General features: G+C 43.4%; 2 protein-coding genes and 6 non-coding genes across 9 annotated transcripts; 1 reads left to right on the top strand and 7 right to left on the bottom strand.

Annotated features, from left to right (window-relative positions):
• Positions 1-33: 33 nt before the first annotated feature.
• On the bottom strand, positions 34-105 carry TRNAC-GCA (transfer RNA cysteine (anticodon GCA)). The gene has a single exon. It is a non-coding gene; the product is annotated as a tRNA-Cys (tRNA).
• A 2,296-nt stretch (positions 106-2,401) lies between these two features.
• Positions 2,402-5,427, bottom strand: RPL23 (ribosomal protein L23). Its single transcript, XM_053453922.1, has 5 exons — positions 5,400-5,427; positions 4,745-4,828; positions 3,870-3,998; positions 3,670-3,783; positions 2,402-2,526 (listed from the first exon to the last, which is right to left on the bottom strand). The coding sequence occupies exons 1-5, from the start codon at positions 5,410-5,412 to the stop codon at positions 2,444-2,446; spliced, it is 423 nt and encodes a 140-aa protein (XP_053309897.1). The 5' UTR covers positions 5,413-5,427; the 3' UTR covers positions 2,402-2,443.
• Positions 3,185-3,318, bottom strand: LOC128472151 (small nucleolar RNA SNORA21). The gene has a single exon (XR_008346154.1). It is a non-coding gene; the product is annotated as a small nucleolar RNA SNORA21 (small nucleolar RNA).
• Positions 4,144-4,277, bottom strand: LOC128472150 (small nucleolar RNA SNORA21). Its single transcript, XR_008346153.1, has one exon. It is a non-coding gene; the product is annotated as a small nucleolar RNA SNORA21 (small nucleolar RNA).
• A 1,368-nt stretch (positions 5,428-6,795) lies between the features above and the next one.
• On the bottom strand, positions 6,796-6,867 carry TRNAC-GCA (transfer RNA cysteine (anticodon GCA)). Its single transcript has one exon. It is a non-coding gene; the product is annotated as a tRNA-Cys (tRNA).
• Positions 6,868-7,025: 158 nt separating this feature from the next.
• TRNAC-GCA (transfer RNA cysteine (anticodon GCA)) lies at positions 7,026-7,097 on the bottom strand. The gene has a single exon. It is a non-coding gene; the product is annotated as a tRNA-Cys (tRNA).
• A 165-nt stretch (positions 7,098-7,262) lies between these two features.
• Positions 7,263-7,334, bottom strand: TRNAC-GCA (transfer RNA cysteine (anticodon GCA)). Its single transcript has one exon. It is a non-coding gene; the product is annotated as a tRNA-Cys (tRNA).
• Positions 7,335-7,646: 312 nt separating this feature from the next.
• LASP1 (LIM and SH3 protein 1) lies at positions 7,647-21,576 on the top strand. Of its 2 annotated transcripts, none has more exons than XM_053453919.1 (7): positions 7,647-7,997; positions 14,423-14,517; positions 18,132-18,216; positions 18,492-18,599; positions 18,884-19,028; positions 20,224-20,318; positions 20,396-21,576. In XM_053453919.1, exons 1-7 carry the CDS (start codon positions 7,929-7,931, stop codon positions 20,570-20,572), a joined length of 774 nt encoding a protein of 257 aa, XP_053309894.1. In that variant the 5' UTR covers positions 7,647-7,928; the 3' UTR covers positions 20,573-21,576. The 2 variants fall into 2 exon arrangements, with proteins under 2 accessions (XP_053309894.1, XP_053309895.1); XM_053453920.1 differs by having other exon boundaries at positions 7,649-7,997; positions 20,399-21,576.
• Positions 21,577-25,400: the final 3,824 nt, after the last annotated feature.

The raw sequence follows: 25,400 nt of genomic DNA, 5'->3' as shown, positions 1-25,400 counted from the left end.
AAGTAAGATTAAAATATTAAAAAAAAAACTTTGAGGGGGCACCCGGATTTGAACCAGGGACCTCTCGATCTGCAGTCGAATGCTCTACCACTGAGCTATACCCCCGCTTCCTTTAATACATGTCAGAATCAGAGGTCATGGATACATACGGGCTTAGAACTTGTGGAATTATTAATAACCATTTCTCATATATACGGTATATATATACACCTATATATATATATATATATATATATATATATATATAAAGTCCAAAAATAGTTACCGGCACTCCAGGGACTTTTCAAATAACCACACAAACAACTTCGGTTTTCAAGTCAACGTTTCAGTCTTGTTTATTACAGACTTTCATCAGATGTCCTGATGAAAGTCTGTAATAAACAAGACTGAAACGTTGACTTGAAAACCGAAGTTGTTTGTGTGGTTATTTGGAAAGTCCCTGGAGTGCCGGTAACTATTTTTGGACTTTATATTATTTACTGCTACAGCTATTTGGCACCGGGCATAAACTTGGCATTTGGAGTGCAATTGTTAATTTTGGACTTTATATATATATATATATATATATACACACATATATAAAGATATATATATATGATAATTATCTCTACACCTGTGGCAGGTCCCTACTTAGAAATGCATTTCATAAACAAAGACCCCCGGGCCCAAAAGAGTGACAAAGACTGTGCTTACAGGATATGGCATGGTAGCCTCCAGCAACTTATTCATCTGCACATATAGAGCACCCAGATCGGATGTATCGATCTTTTTCCCCAGACACCATATCTCTGCCATCTTTTTCTCCAAACATCATATCTCTGCCATCTTTGTCCACAAGCAGCGTGTCTGTGCGATCGTTGTTCCCAAATGACTTGTCTGTGGCATTTTTACCCCAATTTGTAGAATGGCTTCTTTCTTCCACAACAGCTTTTACAGGTTTCATTAATTTCATTTCATTGATGCTGTTCAATTAATCTACCACCATTATAGTAAATTCATTTTTCCTTATATTACATCTCCCTTAAGGTTTTGTGACCGTTAGGTTGGACTGTCTGGTACCATATATTCGTATAGCACAATTTGGGTCTTAAAGAGGATTTCAAATGTTTTCTGCAAAATCACTGACCGACCTGTGGGACGCCTGACCGATTTTCATAACTGTGCGAGGGAGGAGAACATGACCTTTTCTGACTTTTACTTGAAAAATATTTTACTCACCTACAAAAACTAATGAAAATACCTGCTTAATAGATTCTATTTGTGCTGAGCTTAGAAATACCCAATGTTCGTATTATTTTTTTTTTTGCAAGTTGTCGGGCAAGAAGCACTTATAGTGTTTTGCTATTTCAAAACCATTTTTTGTTTCCAAATCTGGTCATTCTGCCCCATGTCCTATTTGAGATATCTTTGAAGCCAGTCAGTTCACTTAACCCCTATAAAACCATATATTTCTGAAAACTAGACACCCCACAGTATTACACCTGCTAGCATTTTAACTCTTTCCACGTACTTATTCTACACCACCTGCCTTTGTCAAACTTTGTGCCAGTAATTTTTTGAATTTATCCCCACACATTTACTTCAGGTGTGAATTTACAGGTCCTGGTATGTCACTGTCAAACACCACAGTATGCGTCCTGCAACATCTCCTGAGTAGTTATACCCCCCCCCCCCATGCACTGGGTTGTTGGGGTATTTGGGAGGTAAAACAGACACCATTGTGAGGTGTAATTTTTTTGGAATTTAGACACCTGGTCAATCTGTGCCCATTTGATTTTTGGGACATCTTTGAACCCGGCCAAATTTGATTAACCCCATCCACTCATATTTTAAACCAGGCATCCTGTAGGTATTTTTAACTCTTTCCGTGTGAATTTGTGTTCAGCTATTGCACTAAGTTTATGGCTCTGGCCTAAAAGCTATATATCTATATTCCTGGCCTTTTCCTTTTGTTGTAATTTTCATGCTTTCTTTAATTTCACTAATCATACTGAAGTTAGATGGCCTCCATTTTCTGGCATGTTGGATTGTCCTTTGCTACATTTCAACACCACCAATAGAAGGTTTGGAGGCAGACGATCATCCAAGGGCCCCAGCCGTCATTGGAGGTGAGGCTGAACACCTCGACATCTTAAAATCGCTTTCTTCACCCTTTTAAAGTCATGATGTGCCAGGCAGCTCAATCGGCATGAAGGGATAAGTGCCTCTGTTAAGAAAATATAACTGTACATAGGCATAGGAATCAAAAAGGGACAGTCCAGAAACTGACAGCACCTCTAAAAATTGTGAGCACTGCCATAAAAGGGTTTTCCAGACATTTAAAAAACATTTTACTTCTCAGTTCCATAATCAATAAATTGTTGATACATATACAAAGTCAATAATCAATAAAACAGTCCCATTTTGGTATAACCACATTTTTATTTTACAAAGGGGGGTATGTTCAAGCAATGCTTCCTGCATTGGAGGCAATCCTGGGCCACAGATCTGCACACTCCTTTGCAACAGGGCCTGTGATAGCAGAGCCTGAAACAAATAAAAAACAAACATGTAAATAAGCCACTTTAGCAAAACAAGAACTCCCTCTTAACAGACTATGCGAAGGGCCAAGCTGGGCCTTCATAACGCACGACTTGTTAACAGCAACTCACTTGTGTGAGGACCCAATCAACACTCAACCCCGTTTCCTGAAGCTGCCTCTGGCAGCTGGAAACGCAATTGCAGGTTTCGCTGCAATCGTGTTTTCAGCCTACAGAATCACTCCGTGGGAGTGATCTCAGGCTCCGGCTTGGAGTGGCTGTGCTGGTCTGCCCACTGGACTCCTGGGCAGACAGCAGCAGCACCCCCGTGATCACCACAATTTTGGTGATGTGGGGGTGTTTTGTTTTTTTTTGGGGGGGGGGATTTAACAGGCTGACAAACACCTAGGCACCAGGACAAAATTCTGAGTTGCCATGGTGACCTGGGATTTGTCAAGCCCTAGCTTAAGGTGCATTATAAAAATCTATGCTGCATTGTGCTAGTCTTTTACAAGCGTACATGAAATTACAGCCGGAAAAACCCCTTGAAGTTGAGGTGGTAATTCTTCATACAAGGTGCCACCTCAAATCAGGCAGTTACTTTCTGTAAGATATATTACTGCTATACAGAGTACAGTTCTAAAGCAGTTAATGCAGGGATGCCGATTTGTAACATCACCGATTGAAGCTTAACAGCACGTAGAGCTGCCGCTTCACCCAAAAGCAATGCGTTACTCTCCTCTTCCACGACAACTCACCGTGCCACTGAGCAGACATTGCAAGTGCTTTTTAGAAGAGGGATGGGATAACAACAACTCATGTCAGATGACAATAGAGTATTTCTGCACACCACAGAACACCTTAAAAAGATTTCTAGATGGCATTTTCTCAGGCATTTATACTGTGTTTATAGCAGGTTATTTTGTGGACCTACCAAACTAGTAACGCTTACAGAGTACATACTGAAGTACAAACATAGAAAGTAGCATAAAGCATTGGGTTTTACAACAGCAGATAAACAAGAGGACCACTTAAAGCTCATTTCACCATCTGATGTAGAATAGCAATTAGTCCTTTTACAAAGCTCTTCCATGATGTCTGCATTATACATAGCATAAGTTCCTGACAAGCAGGCTATTCTGAAACATACCTTTCATCTCTCCCTTATTGTTCACTATCACCCCCGCGTTGTCCTCAAAATACAAGAACACCCCATCTTTTCTCCGATACGATTTCCGCTGCCGTATCACCACCGCCGGATGCACTACAAATGGAAAGCGAACAAGATTAACAAGTCTATTTTAATATAAACATAGATTATTAAACCGGAGCACATGATCAGTATCTCACCCTTTTTTCGAAGTTCAGGCTTTCCTTTCTTTACTGTGGCCATCACCATGTCTCCTACACCAGCGGCAGGCAACCTGTTCAGTCTACCTTTGATACCTTTTACAGAAATGATGTACAGGTTTTTGGCACCTGGAAAAAAGATCAAACACAACCTTAATCGCTGTCCTGGATATACATTTAGCTTTTGGCCTAATCACTCAAGTACTACCCATCATATAATATAATTACAGCACAATGAACTGGAATAGCAGCCTGGCCAGAGCGCCAGGTACAATCATGTAACATCGCCGATTGAAGCTGAACAGCACAAGGAGCTGCCGCTTCACCCAAAAGCAATGTATCACTATCCTCTTCCACGACAACTCACCGTGCCACTGAGCAGACATTGCAAGTGCTTTTTAGAAGAGGGACTTAAGCATTTAGTAAATCACAACACTAAGATGGGCCACATGGTTATGCATCATGGCCAGAGTCTGCAGGAATGTTAGATTCCAGAGGACCGGCCTGAGCATCTCTTGGCCGGGTATGATAGACCTCTTCACCCCATCTTGGAGGAATTTACCAAGACAGTCAATGAGCAAGTCACAAATATAACATTTCTGCAAAAATCAGTTCCAATCTTCTGCTCTTGGTGTGTGTATATATATATATATACACACACACAATGTAAAATACATCAATAAAATCCACTGGATGTTTACAAACAGACTTTGGATATATATATATATATATACACACACACACACACACATTACATTATACACACACACACGTGAGTAAGGCCATACATTTGTCTGCAGGCGCTCGCGGGCTGAGCAGTGAGTGTCACCCACGTATAATACATTATAACGGAAGAGCGGAGCGGCGAGCCGTACCTGTGTTGTCGGCGCAGTTTATGACGGCCCCCACGGGGAGACCGAGGGAGATGCGAAACTTCGCACCAGAGGAACCTCCACGTCCTGCAATGAGAAAGAAAATGCATGGTGAGATCCGGCTCCTCAGTCTACAGCCCATACACCACATCTATAGCCCTATAACCATCGCTACATTACCTTCCTCTACCCCGGCGGCATTTACACAGACGCCGGCTAAACAACCACCCGAACCCCCCCTTAACTCATACAGTAAGCACGGCCGTTCCCGTTTAGCATACGATATAGCCGGCCCGACAATCGCATTTCTCGCCGCGCACGGCAGCTTCACACATATCGCCTGTTCACAGCCGCGGCGAATTTCTCTATTCACACAACAATGCCCTGGCCACCCTCCCACGACTTACACTCGGACAGGAGAGCCTACTCCTCCCTGACATCTTCCAAACAAGGCTGCGTAGGCCACCCGCTACACCCCACCACCCCCTGCGGGTTCTCGGTGCTTCTTCATCCACCATCACTACTTCATAACTTGGCAAAATGCTCAGTGCAGGAGTGCGAAGAGTGTGAGGATACACCAAGCACGAAAAACAGCACCCAGAGCAAGATAGCAACAGAAGATGGCTACGGATTGAGCTCAGCAACCAAAAGGCCTCACCTCTCTTGGACATCTTGGTTACCGGAAAGAGAGAGAGCGAGGCAAGGGATGCTGGGATATATGCTCTGTCTAGCAAAGGGAAGGCGGTACTATCACGTGACCATGGTTGGCCGTATTCGATTTGAAGCGTGCCAGTCTTCCGGTAGTAAAACCAGTCAGCATTTCCCCAGCGAGACCCCTAGTGTCCGGGAGGCGCAACTGCATCGTTTTTAGTTACAAATATAAAAATTATAATAATGGCTTAACAGCAAGGTCCTAGTGCTGTCTCGCCTGATATATGTTCTAGGGACTGGTGGAAAGGAGGCCACATCTTAAGAAGGCTTTTCATCATAAATTAATAAGATACCACATGGTAGCCCCCATATAAACCATCTAAACATGTGTATGAAATGTTTCTGAGCTCCTAGAAGATATACGGTAATCTTTATCTTTGGTAGCCTATAAGCGTTTTGTATTCTCAGAAGTCCATCTGCTGAAGAGGTACCACAAATGTCGTTCGACCTTGGACCCAACAACACATTCTGACCCACGCCGACAACACGGAGTGCTGTGATATGACATCATATTATGCTGTCACCAGAATCATATTATGCTAGCGCTCAGGAGAGGGGTGGCTTTGGAGAGCTGTGCTGGGTCAGTCCCAAGGTAAATACGCTCCCCTGCTTGGACCAGCAACACACTATCAATATTTGTGTCAAATATTAAACACATGGTTCTAACAATTTGAAAGGATCAAAATATTACCTTAGCGCATCATCTGTATTGAAGTAGACGTATTAACTAACACATATTAGCCAGAAAGGCACCTGTAGCTTTTTCCGACTTCAAATAAAATACGTGCCATTTATTATGTTTGATATCAAACAGATTCCTATCCATTGTAAATTGAAATGACATGGATAAAAAAGAGGGTTGAAGGAGAGCCAGGTGGGGGACAGAGATGTGGAAGAGATATGAGGGGAAAATGTAATGAGGTAGAAGAATACGTAGTGATAAAATGAAATTGTAGTTGAGAGTACAAGAGGAGATGAAGCGGAGCGGGAGAAATAAATGGGGAAAGTTGTTGAAGAAGCTGAAATCATGGAGAGGTGAGGCACAAGGTTGTCATACAGCTGAACAGGGGAACACGGGGGGTTAAATAAAAGGACAGAAGGGGAGAAATTGCTTATGAGTCCATCTTGGACTGCAAAACTTCAATGCAAAGTGAAATTTGTACAAAGACAAGGCTCCTTAATTAAATACTCAAACAAAGAAAAGGAATCCCAGCACTCCAAACAGCTTCCAATCTTTAAGATTTATTTATTTATTAATTATTTAAGAGAAAGCTAAAAGCAACGTTTCGGCCACACAGGGACTTTATCAAGCCAAAAAAAAAAAAAAAAAAAAAAAACGCTGAAGGGGGCACCCGGATTTGAACCAGGGACCTCTCGATCTGCAGTCGAATGCTCTACCACTGAGCTATACCCCCTACATACATAACAGCATGGACAGCGTTGCATATTTTGTTAATTATGAGGACAACTGATTATAAAAGTAAAAAATATAACATTTCACAAAAAGTGACATATGGAGCAGGATTTTACAATAATCGATCTTCCGAATTCAGGACAAATCAAAACGACAGCAAGGGGGCACCCGGATTTGAACCAGGGACCTCTCGATCTGCAGTCGAATGCTCTACCACTGAGCTATACCCCCTTTGTACACATTGCTTTGGACGGCATACAATATTTTTTTATTACGAGGCCAAGTCATTATATTACAGAGCGAAAAAAAAAAATGATTTCCTAAAATAGTGACATCGGATGTAGGACTGTATGTGTATCAATTTTTCTTAAGTGGGAATAAATTAAAAATATCGCGAGGGGGCACCCGGATTTGAACCAGGGACCTCTCGATCTGCAGTCGAATGCTCTACCACTGAGCTATACCCCCATCACACGGAAAAGCTTCACGCGTGTAGTGTGTGGACACTACGTTGTATTCTTGCGACCGCAGACACTGTTAAGAATATATATCTCTATCTGTATATATGTACCGATATATATATATCCATCATCTGTATATATAGTCTACGCTTACATCACATCACTGTCTTAGTTCCATGGGTATTGACACATTTAATGCGCTCGCACTATTGAACACGAACACTCCCGCGGAATGGCGCGCAGCAGTCTCCTCCTTGGGTACGCCCACCGGGCTTTTGCCCACGTCCCCATCGCCTGCGTGTGCGCGCCCCCACTGACCAGAGCTCGCATCGTGCGCGTTTCCGCGACCCCCGCCCCTACTGTATTTGTCAGCGACAGCGCGGCAAAGAGACTGCAAGAGACGGCTGGTGTGAGGCCGCCGAGGACAGTGTTAGCGAGACACAAGAGGAGAGGCCAGGAACTGAGGAAAGGCGCGGCAGACCGACAGGGAGCGAAACTGTGAGCGACCCAGAGAGGAAGCCGGAGATAACGGGCTTAAAGGCAAGAGACAGGGCGGGACAGACAGTTACACCCTGTCAGAGAGACAGACAGCCCCCACAGAATGAATCCGAGTTGTGCCCGCTGCTCGAAGATCGTGTACCCGACCGAGAAAGTCAACTGTCTGGACAAGGTAATTTCCTACATCGCACAATACAGTATGTACTCTATATGCGGTATTATGCTGCATCCCACAGCCTGTTCTCTACTGCATGTACCCAGCCCTCATATACATGTCAGCGCGTATATCCCGACACTCACCGGCTGATGCGCATTCTGCACCCTGACATATACCCCACAGAGGCATTTTATAGCTTGACATATACCCCCCCTGTGATGCACATACTGCACCTTGACATATAACCCCCTGTGATGCACATACTGCACCTTGACATATACCCCCCCTGTGATGCACATACTGCACCTTGACATATACCCCCCCTGTGATCCACATACTGCACCTTGACATATACCCCCCGTGATGCACATACTGCACCTTGACATATACCCCCCTGTGATGCACATACTGCACCTTGACATATACCCCCCTGTGATGCACATACTGCACCTTGACATATACCCCCCCTGTGATGCACATACTGCACCTTGACATATACCCCCCCTGTGATGCACACACTGCACCTTGACATATACCCCCCCCTGTGATGCACATACTGCACCTTGACATATACCCCCCTGTGATGCACATACTGCTCCTTGACATATACCCCCCCTGTGATGCACATACTGCACCTTGACATATACCCCCCCTGTGATGCACATACTGCACCTTGACATATACCCCCTGTGATGCACATACTGTACCTTGACATATACCCCCCCTGTGATGCACATACTGCACCATGACATATACCCCCCCTGTGATGCACATACTGCACCTTGACATATACCCCCCTGTGATGCACATACTGCACCTTGACATATGCCCCCGCCTGTGATGCACATACTGCACCTTGACATATACCCCCCTGTGATGCACATACTGCACCTTGACATATACCCCCCCTGTGATGCACATACTGCACCTTGACATATACCCCCCCTGTGATGCACATACTGCACCTTGACATATACCCCCCCTGTGATGCACATACTGCACCTTGACATATACCCCCCCTGTGATGCACATACTGCACCTTGACATATACCCCCCCTGTGATGCACATACTGCACCTTGACATATACCCCCCCGTGATGCACATACTGCACCTTGACATATACCCCCCTGTGATGCACATACTGCACCTTGACATATACCCCCCTGTGATGCACATACTGTACCTTGACATATACCCCCCCTGTGATGCACATACTGCACCTTGACATATACCCCCCCGTGATGCACATACTGCACCTTGACATATACCCCCTGTGATGCACATACTGCACCTTGACATATACCCCCCCGTGATGCACATACTGCACCTTGACATATACCCCCTGTGATGCACATACTGCACCTTGACATATACCCCCCCTGTGATGCACATACTGCACCTTGACATATACCCCCCCTGTGATGCACATACTGCACCTTGACATATACCCCCCTGTGATGCACATACTGCACCTTGACATATACCCCCCTGTGATGCACATACTGTACCTTGACATATACCCCCGTGATGCACATACTGCACCTTGACATATACCCCCCGTGATGCACCTGGTTGTCATGTTTTTTTCATAGAATTCCCTGTTTTTATGTTAACGTGTATTTGTAAGTATGCAGCGATCGGCAGGCCTCATCTGGCATATTGTTAACGGGGCGCGTCGGTGCCCCCACACGGGAACCATGCGTGTGACGGTACTTTCTGAGTACTTTGATATGCAGCTTACCGATCTCTGTGCTTTTGGAGCCTGTTGCTGGCAAAAAAGAGCCCCCATTGAAAGCGCGTTGTGCGCATGCGCGTGGAAGGTCTTGCGTTACCCCCTGGAAGTTTAGCCAGTTTAGCCATAGGCACTGGCAGTAAGTGTGGCGCGCATGCACACCGACGTGCAGCATATGGCAGTGGGGAAGGAGGGCAAATGCATAGAGGGTGATTTGATGGATCCTTCTATGCGTTTGTAAGGGGCGAGGACCCCATTAAAGGCTGCATGAGGGAGGATGTTTCCCTGTAACCTGCTTTATACCCGGCTGGCCCACGGTATACCCGTTTGGCCCCCGCGTGCCTGTGTTGGCGGATTAGTGTACACTGTTTATGAAGGGTTAAGTTCTTTATATCCCTGATGACATATAACCAATAGAAAGCTTTACATTGCTCTCTACGCCAGGCCATGCGCTTCCTCCAGTGTCATGATTTCCTATGCACGTCCAGTCCGCGTACTGCTTGCAGTGTACACAGCGCTGATGGGTGGTGCACATCCGGAGTTCCTTATCAGTCAATCCCAGTTCAGGGTCATCTGGGCCCTGAGATTTCTGAGCCCCCCTCTTTGCTGTGTGTACATGATGCCCCCAATCTTTGCCCGTCCGTAGGATGCCCCCTCCCCCTTTTCTAGCCGCCATGTATGCGGAAGTCTAACCGTTTTGGCATCTATTGCACATCAGTATTTTCTTAGTATTAACCCGTTATCTCCCTGGCCCGCTGCCTGATCTCACCGCTTTGGAATTTGAACCTCCCCTCCCCCTTTAACCTTACGTTAACTCTTACAAAGTTCACGCTAAACCACAAAAGTTTTCTTAGTTGCGTTGCAGGACAAGAATATACAAAATAAAGATCTGTTTGAATTGTTGAACTTTTGTGACAACATCTTCGTAAACAATGTAGCCATCAAACTGATTTTTGTGTATATATATAAATGTCTCATTTTTGGTTTCTGTTAAGTTATACGGTTATTCGGTGAGGACAGCGATGTAGAAAAGTTTAGCTGTCGTCGTTCTTCCTGTGTAACCTGAAAGCAGCTGGGTTAGGCTTAACTCTTTGTGTGGCTGTAGACAGACAGTTGTTGTTTCAGTTCGGGGTTAATACTTTTACCCCACCCCGGCTAGGCTTGACCCCTGGAGTTCATTTTCCCAGGGCTGAAAAATCTCACTGTGTACTCCAGCCCCCCCCCCCCTGTAAATGCTTCCGGTCATCCAAAAAGAGCTGGGGAATGCTAGTGTTTTGTACACGCGTCTGTCTTTGTGTTCATCTCTGTATCCGTACGGAGTGTACTCTGCCGCACACACAACTTACATAGTTATAGTTACATAGTTATATAGTGACGCTCAATCGTTATATGGTGATGAGGGAGAGTAACGTGTTTTCCAACCCTAGTGAGAAGAAACATTTGAGACCTTTCTGTAAATGTATACACAGTCTCTCTCTCTCTCTCTCTCTCTGCCCGTCTCTCTCTCTCTCTCTCTCTCTCTCTCTCTCTCTCTCTCTCTCTCTCTGCCCGTCTCTCTCTCGCCGTTTCTCTTCCCGCTATCGGCTCCCTGTGAATATAAGGTTGTTCTTTGTTTTTCTGGGGCTCTGCTTGTTGCCAGAAAATTCAGTTGAGTTTGGAAACCTTTTCGTTGCGTTCGCCGGTCAGAGCGTAATGGCCAAAAAATAAGCCATTCAGATCGGGGACCTGGGTCGTAGAAAAAGGGACCGCTTAACAAATGCCAGCTACTCACAGCTCGTGTAATGTAACTCCGGCCCAAGCTGACATGTCTTTATCTTATCTCTAGACGCATCCATTCCCGGCTCATTATGAATCAACTTTCCTCTTATACATGTTCCCGGCACCCAGGGACACGTGCTGATACTTGTGACAAATCCACGCTAGACTGGCGGATACTTGCAAAATTCCCCAAGTATCTGAGATTCCCAAACCCGGGGAGAGCTGAATGCCGTTTCCCGTAAAGTTGACTTTCTTTGCAAGGGCCGTTCGGTCTCTTCTGAGGCCGGAAATTCTTTCTTATATTTCTTTAGAAAAGGATATTATTTTCTGCCAACCAGGTTTGCTCTTCCGGGGCAGATTGAGATCCCGTTAATCTTCAGGGTGTGTATTTTGTATCAAACACCATCTTCTCTTTCTATGACTTGTCCTTTTCGGCGTGTTTTGGGGTAAACCAAGGTGAGTTTTTGTGGTTTCAGGTCGGCTGAATGCAGTCTTTCCTATCGTAAGCAGACAGCATGGCGAGCGCATCTATGAGAATTCGAGGAGAGACTCGTTTCCACGGAGATCTTTAAGTTGAAATATTTGAAAGATAATAATCCTTTTAATGGCGCTTTCGTTATATTTGGTGCCAGCGATGTCCTAAGCGTTATCTCCTTATCAGATTTTACACACAGGGTCTCGTTTACCTCCCTAACAAGTACGCGCTTGTTGGTATTACCGGTATATGGATGTATAAGTGCCCTGCGCAGTGTGAAAGCGATTGTGCGAGTTCCAACGTGTTGTTGTAGAATAAGTGTTTCCTAGTTACCACGCGATCGCTCTGCAGAACTGGAGGCGGTTTTTAAGACAATGTCCCTTTTTTTGTCAAAAGACTGAAGTGAAATTGAACCGATTGCCGTCTCACACTCCATATTTGAAAGATGTATTTCTTGCTTATTTTAGTGTGTGTGTGTTACGCATCCTTTTTATGCTTCCTCTGCAATGGGATCCTTGCAAATATACACAGCTTAAACTTTTACTACAACCCTCATCTCACGAATCCCTCATAAAATCCAACCCTGATAATAAAAGTAACGGAACTTAAACATAAGTCACCCCCCCCAGTAAGTTTATCCGATAGACGTTTAGGTTTACTTCCCGTCTGCAGCGTAACGGTTGAAGTGTCGGCTGAAATGTGGCTCTGTGCATAAAGCGCTCGCGAGATTTAGGAAGCGGGGTTAGTATTACTCTGCGCCAGAACGTACCTTCCTCATTTAACTTCACCCCTTCCCGATTCATAGGAAAGTCCGGGCTGCGTGCCCACTCACGGCTGCTTTTAGAGGAAAAAGTATGTTCTGTTCTAAAGATAAGTAGATTTCATACATATGTTCTCAAAGTACCCCCCCCCGTAGGAGTATAAATTCAAATGACTCCCACATGGGACATCACCCATAAACTTAAGGAAAATGGTAAATTTATTACAAATTCAGAACATTTTAGCTTTTTCTCTGAGAAATCTGTCCAGTTATCTCCTCCGGCGTCATGATGTATAAGGATTCAGTTTTTCCGTCATACATATTGTTGCTGTGGATTATACCGATGTAAAAACAATGCATTGTGAGCCCGTACATGTACAGGCTTTGTTATGAAGGGGTTAACAAAATTAAACTCTTACAAGAAGCTAGACACGTGCAGATGGGCCAAAATGATTCGAATAATTTTTTCGGTTCGTTTATTGCCCATTCGCCTTTGGGCGCATACGCGTTTTGGGGGCATTTTTTATTCGGGAACAAAATTTGTTGCCCAGTGCTCACATTCACTCACTCATTCTCTCACACTCTGATTCTTGTTCACTCGCTCACGGTCTCTAAATGTTTCCCTACCTTCGCGTGAACGTCAGGGGAATATGACGGCTCGTGGTGAAGTTAAGCGACATGGCTGTTGGTATATAGTGTGTGAATGTATATGTATGTATGTGTATATATATATATATATTAGTGCTTCTCTTTTCCTTACCCCTTCTATATTACTTTCTCAAATAACAGGCGGAATGCTTCTTTTTATAAGTTTGCCCGGTCCAATTTCCGTAGCAAAACACTCTAATTTGTAGCTCCTGAAACGACTTTACAGCCACATTGACCTTTATTTCTTTACAGGAAATCCTTCGCACGTCTCAGAAATTCTTTTGGTTTTTGCACTTGTACAAAGCTCCAATTTGTAACCATGTTTTTGAAATGAGTTTCTTTCCGCTGCGCTTTGTGAGCTTCGTCGGGGTGAACCCCTGGGCCGCGTCAACGTTTCCAAGATCTCCTCGCCGCTTTAATGAAGAATCGTCTCTGGCGTTTTGCTGTATTGGGCATCCAACCATTGATTACGAGCATTTTGTTAATTTGTTCCTTAGCTAAAATCATACTCTGCTTACGCGTTCTATCTCGATTTTCTGGAACCTACCTGATGTAAACGCAAGGACCAACTACAGACATCTTTGGGGCAGCTTCTCCCGATTTGCCCCAGAGGCAGATTGTTTTGAAAAGCAGCCGTTATTGGTATTTAATGATATATTTATATGAATAAACCGGTAGCAGCACACAAACCCAACTGCTGGTAACATTATCTGCCTGTCTGGCGTCTGTGCCTATAGATAAGATCCGGTGGTGTTGGGTTCAGTACTGGCCCCGTTCACAAAAGAAGTGCATGGAAGTGATGTAGGATCTCCAAGAGGAAATAAATAATGCAGAACGCGATCCTCCAGATGGTGGCGTACGGATGACATGACCTGTGCTATCCATACCTCTATATTCCTAGTCTATAGAAGGTTAATTATAGCCTAGCCAAACACTGCTCGGGGTAAAAGGTGGGCAGTGAGCGGGCCTTTCCTATCCCCCTGCCCAGAGTATTATCACACGTTGTTGTGTATGTTGTGGCTGAAGTGTATCAGAGTGCTGACGATTGCATCTCTTCTCCTTTCAGTACTGGCATAAAGCATGCTTCCACTGCGAGACCTGCAAGATGACGCTGAACATGAAGAACTACAAGGGATATGACAAGAAGCCGTACTGCAATGCGTGAGTGAGAACAGTCCGATGATGGTGCCGGCCAACGTACACACCGACACAACACAACACAAACCCAACACAACACCGACACAACGCGACACAAGCCCAAAACACATTGCAGCTTTGTTACTCGTTTATATAGCGAGGGCCGTTCTATGCGTATGCCTACTAAGCTATATGACACAGGATTAGTCAAACTTCTTATACAGAAAACTTTTCCTCATACTAAGACACTTAAAGACCGCAGATGTCGTAGCTGTTCTGCTTTCAACAAATATACAAGTATGTTATCTTCTATACATGTACAGAAGAGCTTAAAAATGGGGTAATGCGAAAGCATTTCTTGTTTAAGAGGAACTCCAATGGTTTTTTTCCTCCTGAATTTATTGTCATAGAGTGCCAAGTAGTTTTTTGTTATGTGAGAAAGAAGATCAAGAAATGTACATAAAGCTTCTCGTGGTTGTTCCTTAGTGTGATTTATAGGCGGTAAATCCAGTGTTTGTTGTATTTGTGTCACTTTTTTGAGCCGGTCTTCGGGTGCCGATGGACAGGTCTACTGCGCACTTTACTGGAAAGCAGGATATTGTAGCAAATCTAGACATATTTGCTCATTTTTGCCGATATGTGGCTTGCGTAAAGACGTCCATATTTACATGACTTTGTCGCACGTGTCTTCATGTGCAACACAATCAGGTGTCATGTTTGATCTACAAGATGCTTCCAGTTGGCGAGGACCAAATACACAAATAGCAGAACACAACGTGTAGGTCATTTCTCAACGGCAAGCGGGATTAAATGGCATCGTTGCCAATGCAAATATTACTTGCGTTTTTCTTACAACCATGGGACTGAAAGGTGGAAGGGTATAGCGGGGGGGGCGGGGGGGCTCACCTTTAACCTTTCTGGTATTTTTGGATTAGTGATAAGATCGTGGGCATGCTGTGAACACGCAAATTCCAGTCATTCCACAGAAAGCACACAGAGAAGCGTGTCTCTTTCTGGCTGCGTGTCTCTTTCTGGCTGCGCGAAGAGTTGTAAAAGTGGTACAGTCACCATAGCAACCGATGTTTCTGCTGATTCCTTCACATATATTGCTTTGCACAAGAACAGCTTTTTTATATTTAAAGGGAAATTCCCCATTTTCTTGTGTTTGCCTTATTTCTATTTGTATTGTAAGTTGGGTACCTAGCGATGTGTGCGAAGTAGAAGTCTTGCACACATCTGCGGGTTGCGTTAGAACGTTTGAAACCATCCGCAACATAAATATTCACGAGGTTATGTCGCAGTGTGCACGGGAACGCACTCCGATTGTATTCATTACAACCGGCCATGATCACACAACAGTATCCTCCCAAAGCACCCTTCTGTGTTCTTGGCGTGCTTCCTAGGTGCCTCCCTTCTCATGCACACCTTTATCTGCTTTTTTTGTTCTCTGCCCTCCCCCGGTGTCTTTAGATATCTTTATCTCGAGCCGTTCATGTGTAACCTTACCTGTTTGTCTTTCCGCCCACCTGTTGTTTTTGTTTTTTTTGGACAATTCTGCTAAACAAGCCCACGTCGCATCGCCCCGGCCCTTATCTTAGTCTGTCTTCGGCTTTTTGTCTGCGTCGGTCTGGCTGTAGCTCGCGTCCTCCCCACCCCCTACCTGCCCGTGTCCGTCACAGGATGTGCATTTTTGCGGCTGGTGACTGGTTACTGAGCCTGCACTGTGTCGCATTGTCTATAAATAGGCATAGAATCTGGGAGAGGAAGTGATCGTGGTCACACATGGACGCCGGCCCCTTGCTGAACAGAACAGTCACCTATGTGTGGGCTCAGTCACTTCCTGCCGCCATGACACACAGGCACTTTGTGTGGTCACTTAAGAAATCTCCTGCAGTGTGTGTTGTTATCCGGGGGAGGAAGTGTGTGTTACTTTTGCAGTTTAGCTCAGTTAATATCTTGAGGGAGAAACTTTTTCTTTTAATCTGGTTCAAGAAGGCTACGTAACTAGTTCATTTTACAACAGCCTGGTGACTTACCCTCCAAGAGTTCTGTTGGGAGACAGGGGTATAGTGAATGTTATTTATAGTGTAATTCATGTGAATTCTGTGAGCCAGTGGCAATGGTTTGTATCCGTATTAAAGGCAGGCGTGTAATATAAATACCTGATCATAAGAGTCTAGAGTTTGTGAACTTTAAAGTCGCTTATTTGGCTCTAAAGGTGAAATAAAGATCAAATTGTATCTAAATATAGCTCATTCTATCTATATATATATATATATATGTATATGTATATGTATATATATATGTATATGTATATGTATATGTATATGTATATATATATGTATATGTATATGTATATGTATATATATATATATATATATATGTATATGTATGTATATATATATATATATATGTATATGTATGTATATATATATATATATATGTGTATATGTATATGTGTATATATATATATATATGTATATATATATGTATGTGTATATATATATATGTATATATGTATATATATATATATATGTATATATGTGTATATATATATATATGTATATATATATATGTATATGTGTATTTATATATATCAACATAACACTTGCTTCCAAATCGTGCTACAGATTGTGCTGATGAACAATGTCACTCGATTGGAATATGGGTTTTCTTTCTAGGACAGGGTAGACACATTTTGGTTAGGATCTAGGAGACAGTCCGATCATGTTTTTATTTTCATTTATTACTCTACCTGGTGCCCAGGGTTTGTTGAGCCTTGCCATACACTAACATACATTTACACACTTAACACCATACGGTAACAGACAGAACACATTATAGTAACACACGCTAACATTCTATACTCATGTACACACATGCTAACACCATACACTAATACACACACTACATGCTGACATACATACTCATGCTAATGCCATGCTGTAACATAAACACCACCATACACATTAACACCACACTCTTAGACACAAGCACACACTGGCAAACACTAAACGTATATACAAATACACACTGTATCTGGCACTACAATACAGTAGACATACTGACTCTGGCACTATACATTTATACACACACACTGACTTTAGCACTATACATATAGCACACATACACAGTAGACATACACACACTGTCCCTGACACTACAGTATACACATACACACATGCACACTGACTGACACTACAGTATACACTCGCATACAATACCCCCCCTCTCACCCGCCACGCTGCTGCCTATCTTCTGCCTCACTGCACCAGATTCATGATGGCAGGCCTGCAAAACACCGGGTGCCAGGAAGTGATTTCTAGTTGCCATGGCAACCTGGCACCCGGGGGTTTGACGAGCCCCTACTACAGCTTGTGTCTCTACTACATCATACCACATTACCAAATTTAACCCCTGCTGTCCCTGGCACTCAAAGGGTTAAAGGGAAGTCACTCCCCATTCTGGTTCCAGCATCTCCGGTACTGCTGGGCTGGTATTATCATAAACAAAAACATTATTGGAGCGAACGCTTGCCTCAGCATCCGGTCAAACGGACTCCTTGCAAAAGAGAGGAGATAATTGCTAAATATTTAAATGTTTTCACTTATTTTTGCCTTTCCGCCCTTCTATTTTAGTCATTACCCGAAGCAATCTTTCACCATGGTGGCAGACACGCCAGAAAATCTCCGCCTGAAGCAACAGAGTGAATTGCAGAGCCAGGTAAGGAGTCTGTACAGTCATTATTTCTCTGATGTATGTGACACAAGAACTCAAAGGTAACGGTGAAAGTGGTCAGTACAGCCGGAGACGCGGAGTTTATGCTGTCGCACGCAGTGGATCTGATTGATCCAAACTTATTCTGTGATCTTGCGAGCCTCCTGATTCAGGTTTGTGTGTCTGCATAGCACATCATTCCACATTGTGCTTAGCATTTGTTGGGGGCTGGTATTCATAATGCTGTAAGCATGGAACCCATCATATGCCACTCTTTTCAGATCCGTTACAAGGAAGACTTTGAAAAGAATAAGGGCAAAGGATTCAGTGTTGTGGCTGACACTCCAGAACTGCAGAGAATCAAGAAAACTCAGGATCAGATCAGTAACGTGAGTATCCACCTCCATAAAAGACCGGCTCTCATTCCTTCTTTTTATAAAAGTACGCTTGTTATCGAACAGAAAATGTACACCTGGCTAAAGCATTAAGACATTTTGTATGACAAAAATAGCCGTGTCTTGGACTGGATGAAAGCCCTGTGCCAAGTCCATTCCTTGTAATATTCTAGTTTGGCAAACGGGGCAGGATAAAACTATATTAAAGGCTGTGAGTGGTATGGAGAATACTCAAGGCCATACATGTCATGATCAAATCTACCGTCTCTTTCCTACAGATTAAATACCATGAGGAGTTTGAAAAAAGTCGAATGGGAAACCCATCTTTGGAGGGGGGAGATATTGACCGTAGAGGGTCAGAAGATAGTGGCAATTATCGCAGACCCCCCTCTGAGAACATGCAGCCCCCTGCCAGTAGCTCAGGTAATAAAAGAGTCTGTTCTAGGATATGGAATTTTAATACTAACAGGGAATTTGCATGAAACCGTGCATTATCAAGGCTAATCCCCAGGCAGCATCTCCTACAAGGTGGTCTGGGTTGGCCTTGCATAAAGCATTGCTATATAAGCAATGAGTGTTTTAACCCCTTCATGCCCCTAAAGATGTACAGATACATCCTTACTTTAAAAAAAAAAAAAGGTGTCAAGATGTCCCCTAGGACATGCCTGTATGTCTTGAATTACAGACTCTTGCAGAAGGTCTATGCTGACAGACACTGGAAGGTCTTTGGAGGTGAGATCTCTCGTTGCTTCCAATCAGCAATACAATACAGGGCTATGGTGCCCTCTTTCTCTTTGCTGATATATATAATATGCATATATAATATAATGTGTGTGTGTAAAATGGGAGAAAAAAACTTTGAGGAGCTCAGTAATGTCACCATGGTCAATATCCCTCAGCGCTGCTATTACAAGTAAACGGCTATATAAAAATAATCACTACGCCCAAACCCCTTAAGCCAAATGTATTGAATATAATATACGGTAATATGTAAAGGATGTATGTGGCCCTCTTAAACATAAAAAACTATGCATGCAATCTGGGGATGTTGACTTCATTTGGGTTATTGTTTGGCAGTGGCAGATATCCTAAGTAAAATTGCAGTTTCCTCTGCAGTATATGTTTTTTTTATGTTGTCACTGATAATAAATTATTATGCTACATATGGTAAAAATCTCAATTTGTTGGCCTACTTCTTAAGCAGACCAAGTTAGGTTGCTGATGTTGACAAAGGAAGAGGAGCAAAGCCTCCTACAAATCAACTTATCAATGCTTTGGGATGTTGGTGGATCGGGGGCAGCAGGCGTTGTTGCAGAAGATAACCTCTATGGTGGAGTTTTTGGTTGAATTTAGCAAAGATTGGGGCAAGGAGTATATACCGTGCTATAGGAGGTGTGTGGGACAGGGCAGAGAAGTGGACAGAGCTTCTACACCAACAGACCGCATGACACTGTCCTAAATGCCTCACACTGACTCCTGGCATGAAAAATTATTTTGAATTTGCACCATTAAATACATTTACCACCAAAGACCCACATTGTGTTTAATGTACAGACCTCACAGGGATCCATAGCCACTGTGTTAGCCTTTAATTCTATCATTAAATACCCCTTTGCAGGCTATCAGCAACCACAGCAACAGCCACAATCCAAGTATGGCTACCAAGAGCCTGTGGTCCCCGTCTCCACCCAGCGCAGCGCCCCAGTTGGAGGGGTGAGTATAAATCTCTAAAAGTTGTGCATGTCCAACTTACTCCAGTTCCGCTGTTACATGCCCATCCTCTCATCCAGCAGAAGCGGTTCCGGGCCGTGTACGATTACAATGCAGCTGATGAAGATGAAGTGTCCTTCAAGGATGGTGATACAATCATTAATGTGCAGCAGATCGATGAGGGCTGGATGTATGGGACCGTGGAACGCACAGGGGAGACAGGCATGCTCCCTGCAAACTATGTGGAATCCATTTGATCAGGAGACATCGCCTCATCTCATCCTCTTCAACAATCATGAAGCATTCCAGTGCAGCCCTCTCCCGTGTAGCTTTTGGAGGAGTGGGCTCCACCTTGCCCTCTATTCCAGCGTTCTCTTAAACCCTTCTGCTGCCCTCTAGATGCAGAAGGGGGTAATTACCTCTTGCTTCATTCTCACTCTCTTGAGGATGTATATCGGGGTGGGATCCCACTCCCCAAACATTCCTTCTCTTATGTCTGGTTGACTTCCCTTTATGCGCTTTGCACTGGTTTATTTTTTTAAACTAGATTACAAGGAGTGGGAGGCAGGATCCCTTTAACTCTTACAATCATATTTCAGAAAGCCATTGCCTCTCATCCAAAAAAGCCCAATAAAATGTCAAGCAACACCCCAAATCAGTTCTACGGTGGTTCATTCGTAGCAGATAATGTTCCCGTATGTAACAAGCTTTCATCTGCCTTTAGTTATTCACTTGCTAGCAGACAATGTGAAATTTTCCCACATCATTTATGAAGGGGCAACAGAGCTGTGATACCTTAAAACAACCCTTTTCTCTTCCTGCTGACTTTTTCTTGCTATGTTCATTCTTATCGTAGCTACATGAACGTCGATCCGTCTCTGAGGGGAACATGGCGGCAGCTTAATCAAAGTTACAATTAACAGACAGATGCTACCGGCCTCCCTGGAATAGAAAGGGTTAAGAGTTTGCTGAAGCTGAGATGCTTGGTAGTGTGGCTTTTTTGTCGTTAAAGACAAAAATGGTGTTTGAATTTGATTCCAAGTTTGTGGGCCTTACCTCCCCCCTTTTAACCAGATTATAATGAATATACATTTAAAGCCTGCTAAGAACACGTGGATTTGAGTAGATGCTCAATTCTTAAATCCACGTCTACTGCCGTAGGCAAAAGCATATCGCAAAATTAGTAATCCTTCCACAGAACGGTGCCATTCTGCTTAATACCAGCAATGTATAAAGAATAAAAATACTAGTTTATTAGTCACCTGCTTGAAAAATTGAATTGTAATAGTTTTCCCTTTAATGGTTTGTTTTCTCCTTGGTATTCTATTCCCCATTCTGTTATATTTGGAAAGCTACTGTAGACTTCAAGGATTTAAAAGGGACAGGTCTGAGTAGAAGCTGAACCAATACGTGGCGCGTAAACAGTTTTACGTATTTTTTAATTTTTACTACTTTTACATACTGTGGTCAGTTCCACGGTCCGTAACATTTCCCTTTTTTCTTTTAAAGGCAGAATTGTTTCGTTTGGTGTCCCTGGGGCGTCTCTTTGGTGTGGTGTAGAGCAGGGTTGGGCAGCTGTTAGACATTTTCTGGCTAGGCATCATGAGGTTTGTAGTCCACTAAACAGGTGGAGGGCATCATGGTGCTAATACAAATGATGCTGCTTCTGTACAGCGCACTCCTCACCTTCCCATTTATTTCAGCAGTGCCAAAACAAATATCTGGCATCCCTCCTGGCTTTCTGGGGTGAATTACTGGTGTTTTTCTCCACTGGGCAGTCAGAACATTTCACTGAACGTTCTGAATTTTACAGGAAAAAAAAGAGCATTGATGTGTTGCCAGTCAACCGAGGAACACTGTCTCCAAATCTGGCTCCCTGTTTACATGTAATTATGTCGTTCATGTTATATACCTTAGTTTAAACTTTTTTATTAAGGTGTTTATGTGAATCGGGATCTATCACAGTTTGTAGTGTGGTGTAAATGGGTATTTTTGGGGGGTAAAACCAATGAGAACGTTTAATAAAAGGTAGAACAGATTAGAGGGTTGACGCTAAAGGGGAAGCTACAGATCAACTAAACATTTCAATGTATGTCGTAGGTTTTCTTTAAACATTCCCCACAGTTTACAGAACTGATGGTGTCTCACCGAGCTGTTAAATGCAACAGCGGGAAGGTAAAAACCTAGAGGTAAACAAGCACAAGTCTGCAATATTCCCTTTGGCACATCTTAAAGCACAATTACTGTACAATAAAACTGGAACAAAGTGTAAACCATGGGTAGGGGTTTCTTAGAGCTGTAATAATACTTCATACATTCCTTCCTCGCAGTATCTTTATGTCTGAGAGGGGGTCCTGTTTAGTCATTTTGTTTGTAGGACCAAGTAAATTCTTAATTCCTTTCTGCAGTTACAGGTTTAATTTAAGCCCACTCCCAAGCCATCCCACTCGACCAAAGTCTTCATCCTTTATCCTTCAATCCCTCAATAAATGCACTTTGCTCTTGTGGAGGAGGGATGGGGACACAAAATGCGTCCTCCTTCCGCTGCCTTGCTGTCTAATCGATCTACTCAACAACCTTCCATTCACCTTTTAAGTTGAGCTTTATTTTCTTTTACTTTCATTATTGTCCAGCTCAAAAGCCTCTGTATCAAACTGCTTGGGCCTATAATCAACAAATTATATTAAAGAAAAAAATCAATCATGCTGCAACCACGAAAAAGCTTTCTCGGTTTATTCAAATTTAAAATAAAATTATCATTTTTATCTATGATGTCCGGTTTTCATTTTAGAATTCACGTCACGGTTTAACTGTATCGAACCTGATTCTGACTGTTTAGTGCTGTAGCATTTGCATGAAGAGCATCCAGAAGCACATAAGCCACGTTTTCAAGCGGGGTTTCTGGAGGCATCTGGAATTACGCAATAAAACTGATTCTGCTGCAAAAACGAGTTACATGACAACCAAAGACATATTCCAGTAACTGGGAGCATTACATCGGTTGCCATTATGCATAAGATCACGGTTTAAGGTGTCCCTTTTTAGTGATAAACGTTATTGTGGGGGGTCGTATATATAGAAGATTAAAACAGGATTCTTGAGGTTAAACTGTTGGGAATTGCGGGAACCTGCCTTTGGTTGCTCTGCTGATCCACAATATGCTTGAATAACGTTGTATATTTCAACAACATTTAAAAACCCTAACTGGGAAGAAAACTAAAAGTAGGAATGTGCAAATGGGCCAAAAACAGGGCCGGACTGGGAAATTTCCTGGTGGGCCGGTTGCGGGAGACCAACCTTCAAAACAGCCGCTGAGCAGCTGCGAGCGGTATTGAAAGCGGCACCTAGGCCACCTCCTCTCGGCGCTTAATGAAGTTAAGGGGGCCGGTGCACACACCGCGCCGCCCAATGGCAGTGCCTCAGCACTTCGTCCTTCGTCTTAAAAGGGGTGGGACGAAGAGCTGAGGCATGACCATTGGGCGGCGTGGTGCGTGAACACCGGCCCCTTTAACTTCATGAATGCCGGCCTCCACCCACTGCGCCCACCAGACACCAGAAGCAGTGGTAAGTCGGGGAGGTGTTATATGGGGGGCTTAAGGCTTTTCTGGAGGCAGAGTGCCCCACGATATGCCTTTTAACCCCTATATGCCAGAGTAAAGAAGAAGATTGGGGACTCGGTCTGGCTGTGGCCTTTAACCCAATAGAGCGCTTGTCAGTTTTTTTCTTTTTGGAAGACAAAAACGATATATAATATAAGTTGATTGGGCGTGTGTATTCTCAAAAGTTTTGAGAATGACACAAATATTAATTTAAGTCTGCTGCCTCAGAATGTTATGAAGAGTGATCAGATGATTTGCCAAGAGCACAGCCATGAATAAAGACTGATACCAACACATCCTTCTCCTAACCATCCAAGAACAGTTTGGTGACTAACAATACCTCTTCCTGCATGATGGACCACCTTGCCATGAGGCAGAAGTGATAACTAAGTGGCTCGGGGAACAAAACATCAAACTTTTGGGGTCTGTGGCCAGGAAACTCCCCAGACCTTAACCCAATTGAGAACTTGTGGACAAACAAAAACCCACAAACTCCAAGCATTGATTATGCAAGAATGGGCTGCCGTCAGTCAGGATGTGGCCCAGAAGTTAATTGACAGCATTCCAGGGCAGATTGCAGAGGTCTTAAAAAAAAGAGGGGGCAAATATTGACTCTTTGCATAAACAATGTAATTGGCAATAAAAGCCTTTGACGCTTATGAAATGCTTGCAATTATATCTCAGTATACTTTAGTAACATCTGACAGAAATATCTAAACCACTGAAGCAGCAAACTTTGTGAAGACCAATACTCGTCATTCTCAAAACTTTTGGCCACAACTGTGTGTGTGTATGTATGTGTATATATATATATATATATATATATATATATATATATATATATATATATATATATATATATATATATATATATATATATATATATATATATGGAATTTGTGTGGGTCTATCACAAACGTCACAACATCTGTATTACTCCAAGCACTGAATTTAAAACAATTTGCATACAGTATATAGGTTAAATATGAGAAAGTGTAGGAATCCGATCTACCACAATAATCACGTCCAATAGGATATGAAAGGATAATGGAATGAAGTGAAAAGCTGCAGCTTCCACAGACGGCTCCTACAGGAGAGAACGCAGTGAAGGGAATACGAGGAGGAGCCTCGGAGGCCAAAGACAGAAAAGCAGCTGCCTGCTGTCTCCCCTGTTCAGTCTGTAGCTGCTGCTCTCCAACCAGCCTCCCATCACCGGCTCTGCATCCCAACGCCTCAAAGATGCTAGACATTTTCATCCTGATGTTTTTTGCTATTATTGGCCTGGTTGTCCTTTCCTACATCATCTACATTCTCTGAGGGGCTATGCTGGGCCTACAGAGGTCTCAACACTTTCTTGCAGGTGAGTCATCCTTTTCGTGTCGGCTAACTGCGGTTTGGAAAAGGCAAGGTTTGTGCGGGTATTAGAAATCTCACAAAGCCCCATCCAATCGCTATGGCAGCACCACGTTATCTCTAAATCGTAAAT

Source organism: Spea bombifrons, chromosome 13, assembly GCF_027358695.1.
Source record: "Spea bombifrons isolate aSpeBom1 chromosome 13, aSpeBom1.2.pri, whole genome shotgun sequence".
In the NCBI taxonomy this organism is placed as follows: Eukaryota; Metazoa; Chordata; class Amphibia; order Anura; family Pelobatidae; genus Spea; species Spea bombifrons.
This window is presented reverse-complemented; position numbering and strand designations above follow the sequence as displayed.

What these genes read in the sequence shown, in the direction of transcription:
- RPL23 (XM_053453922.1), bottom strand. An exon ending in GCCTGAACTTCGAAAAAAGG is followed by an intron (nt 3,784 to 3,869) that starts GTGAGATACTGA and finishes TTCCATTTGTAG; the next exon opens with TGCATCCGGCGGTGGTGATA. An exon ending in CAATAAGGGAGAGATGAAAG is followed by an intron (nt 2,527 to 3,669) that starts GTATGTTTCAGA and finishes TATTTGTTTCAG; the next exon opens with GCTCTGCTATCACAGGCCCT.
- LASP1 (XM_053453919.1), top strand. Translation starts at nt 7,929, where the DNA reads ATGAATCCGAGTTGTGCCCGCTGCTCGAAGATCGTGTACCCGACCGAG. An exon ending in AAGAAGCCGTACTGCAATGC is followed by an intron (nt 14,518 to 18,131) that starts GTGAGTGAGAAC and finishes CTTCTATTTTAG; the next exon opens with TCATTACCCGAAGCAATCTT. An exon ending in CTCAGGATCAGATCAGTAAC is followed by an intron (nt 18,600 to 18,883) that starts GTGAGTATCCAC and finishes TCTTTCCTACAG; the next exon opens with ATTAAATACCATGAGGAGTT.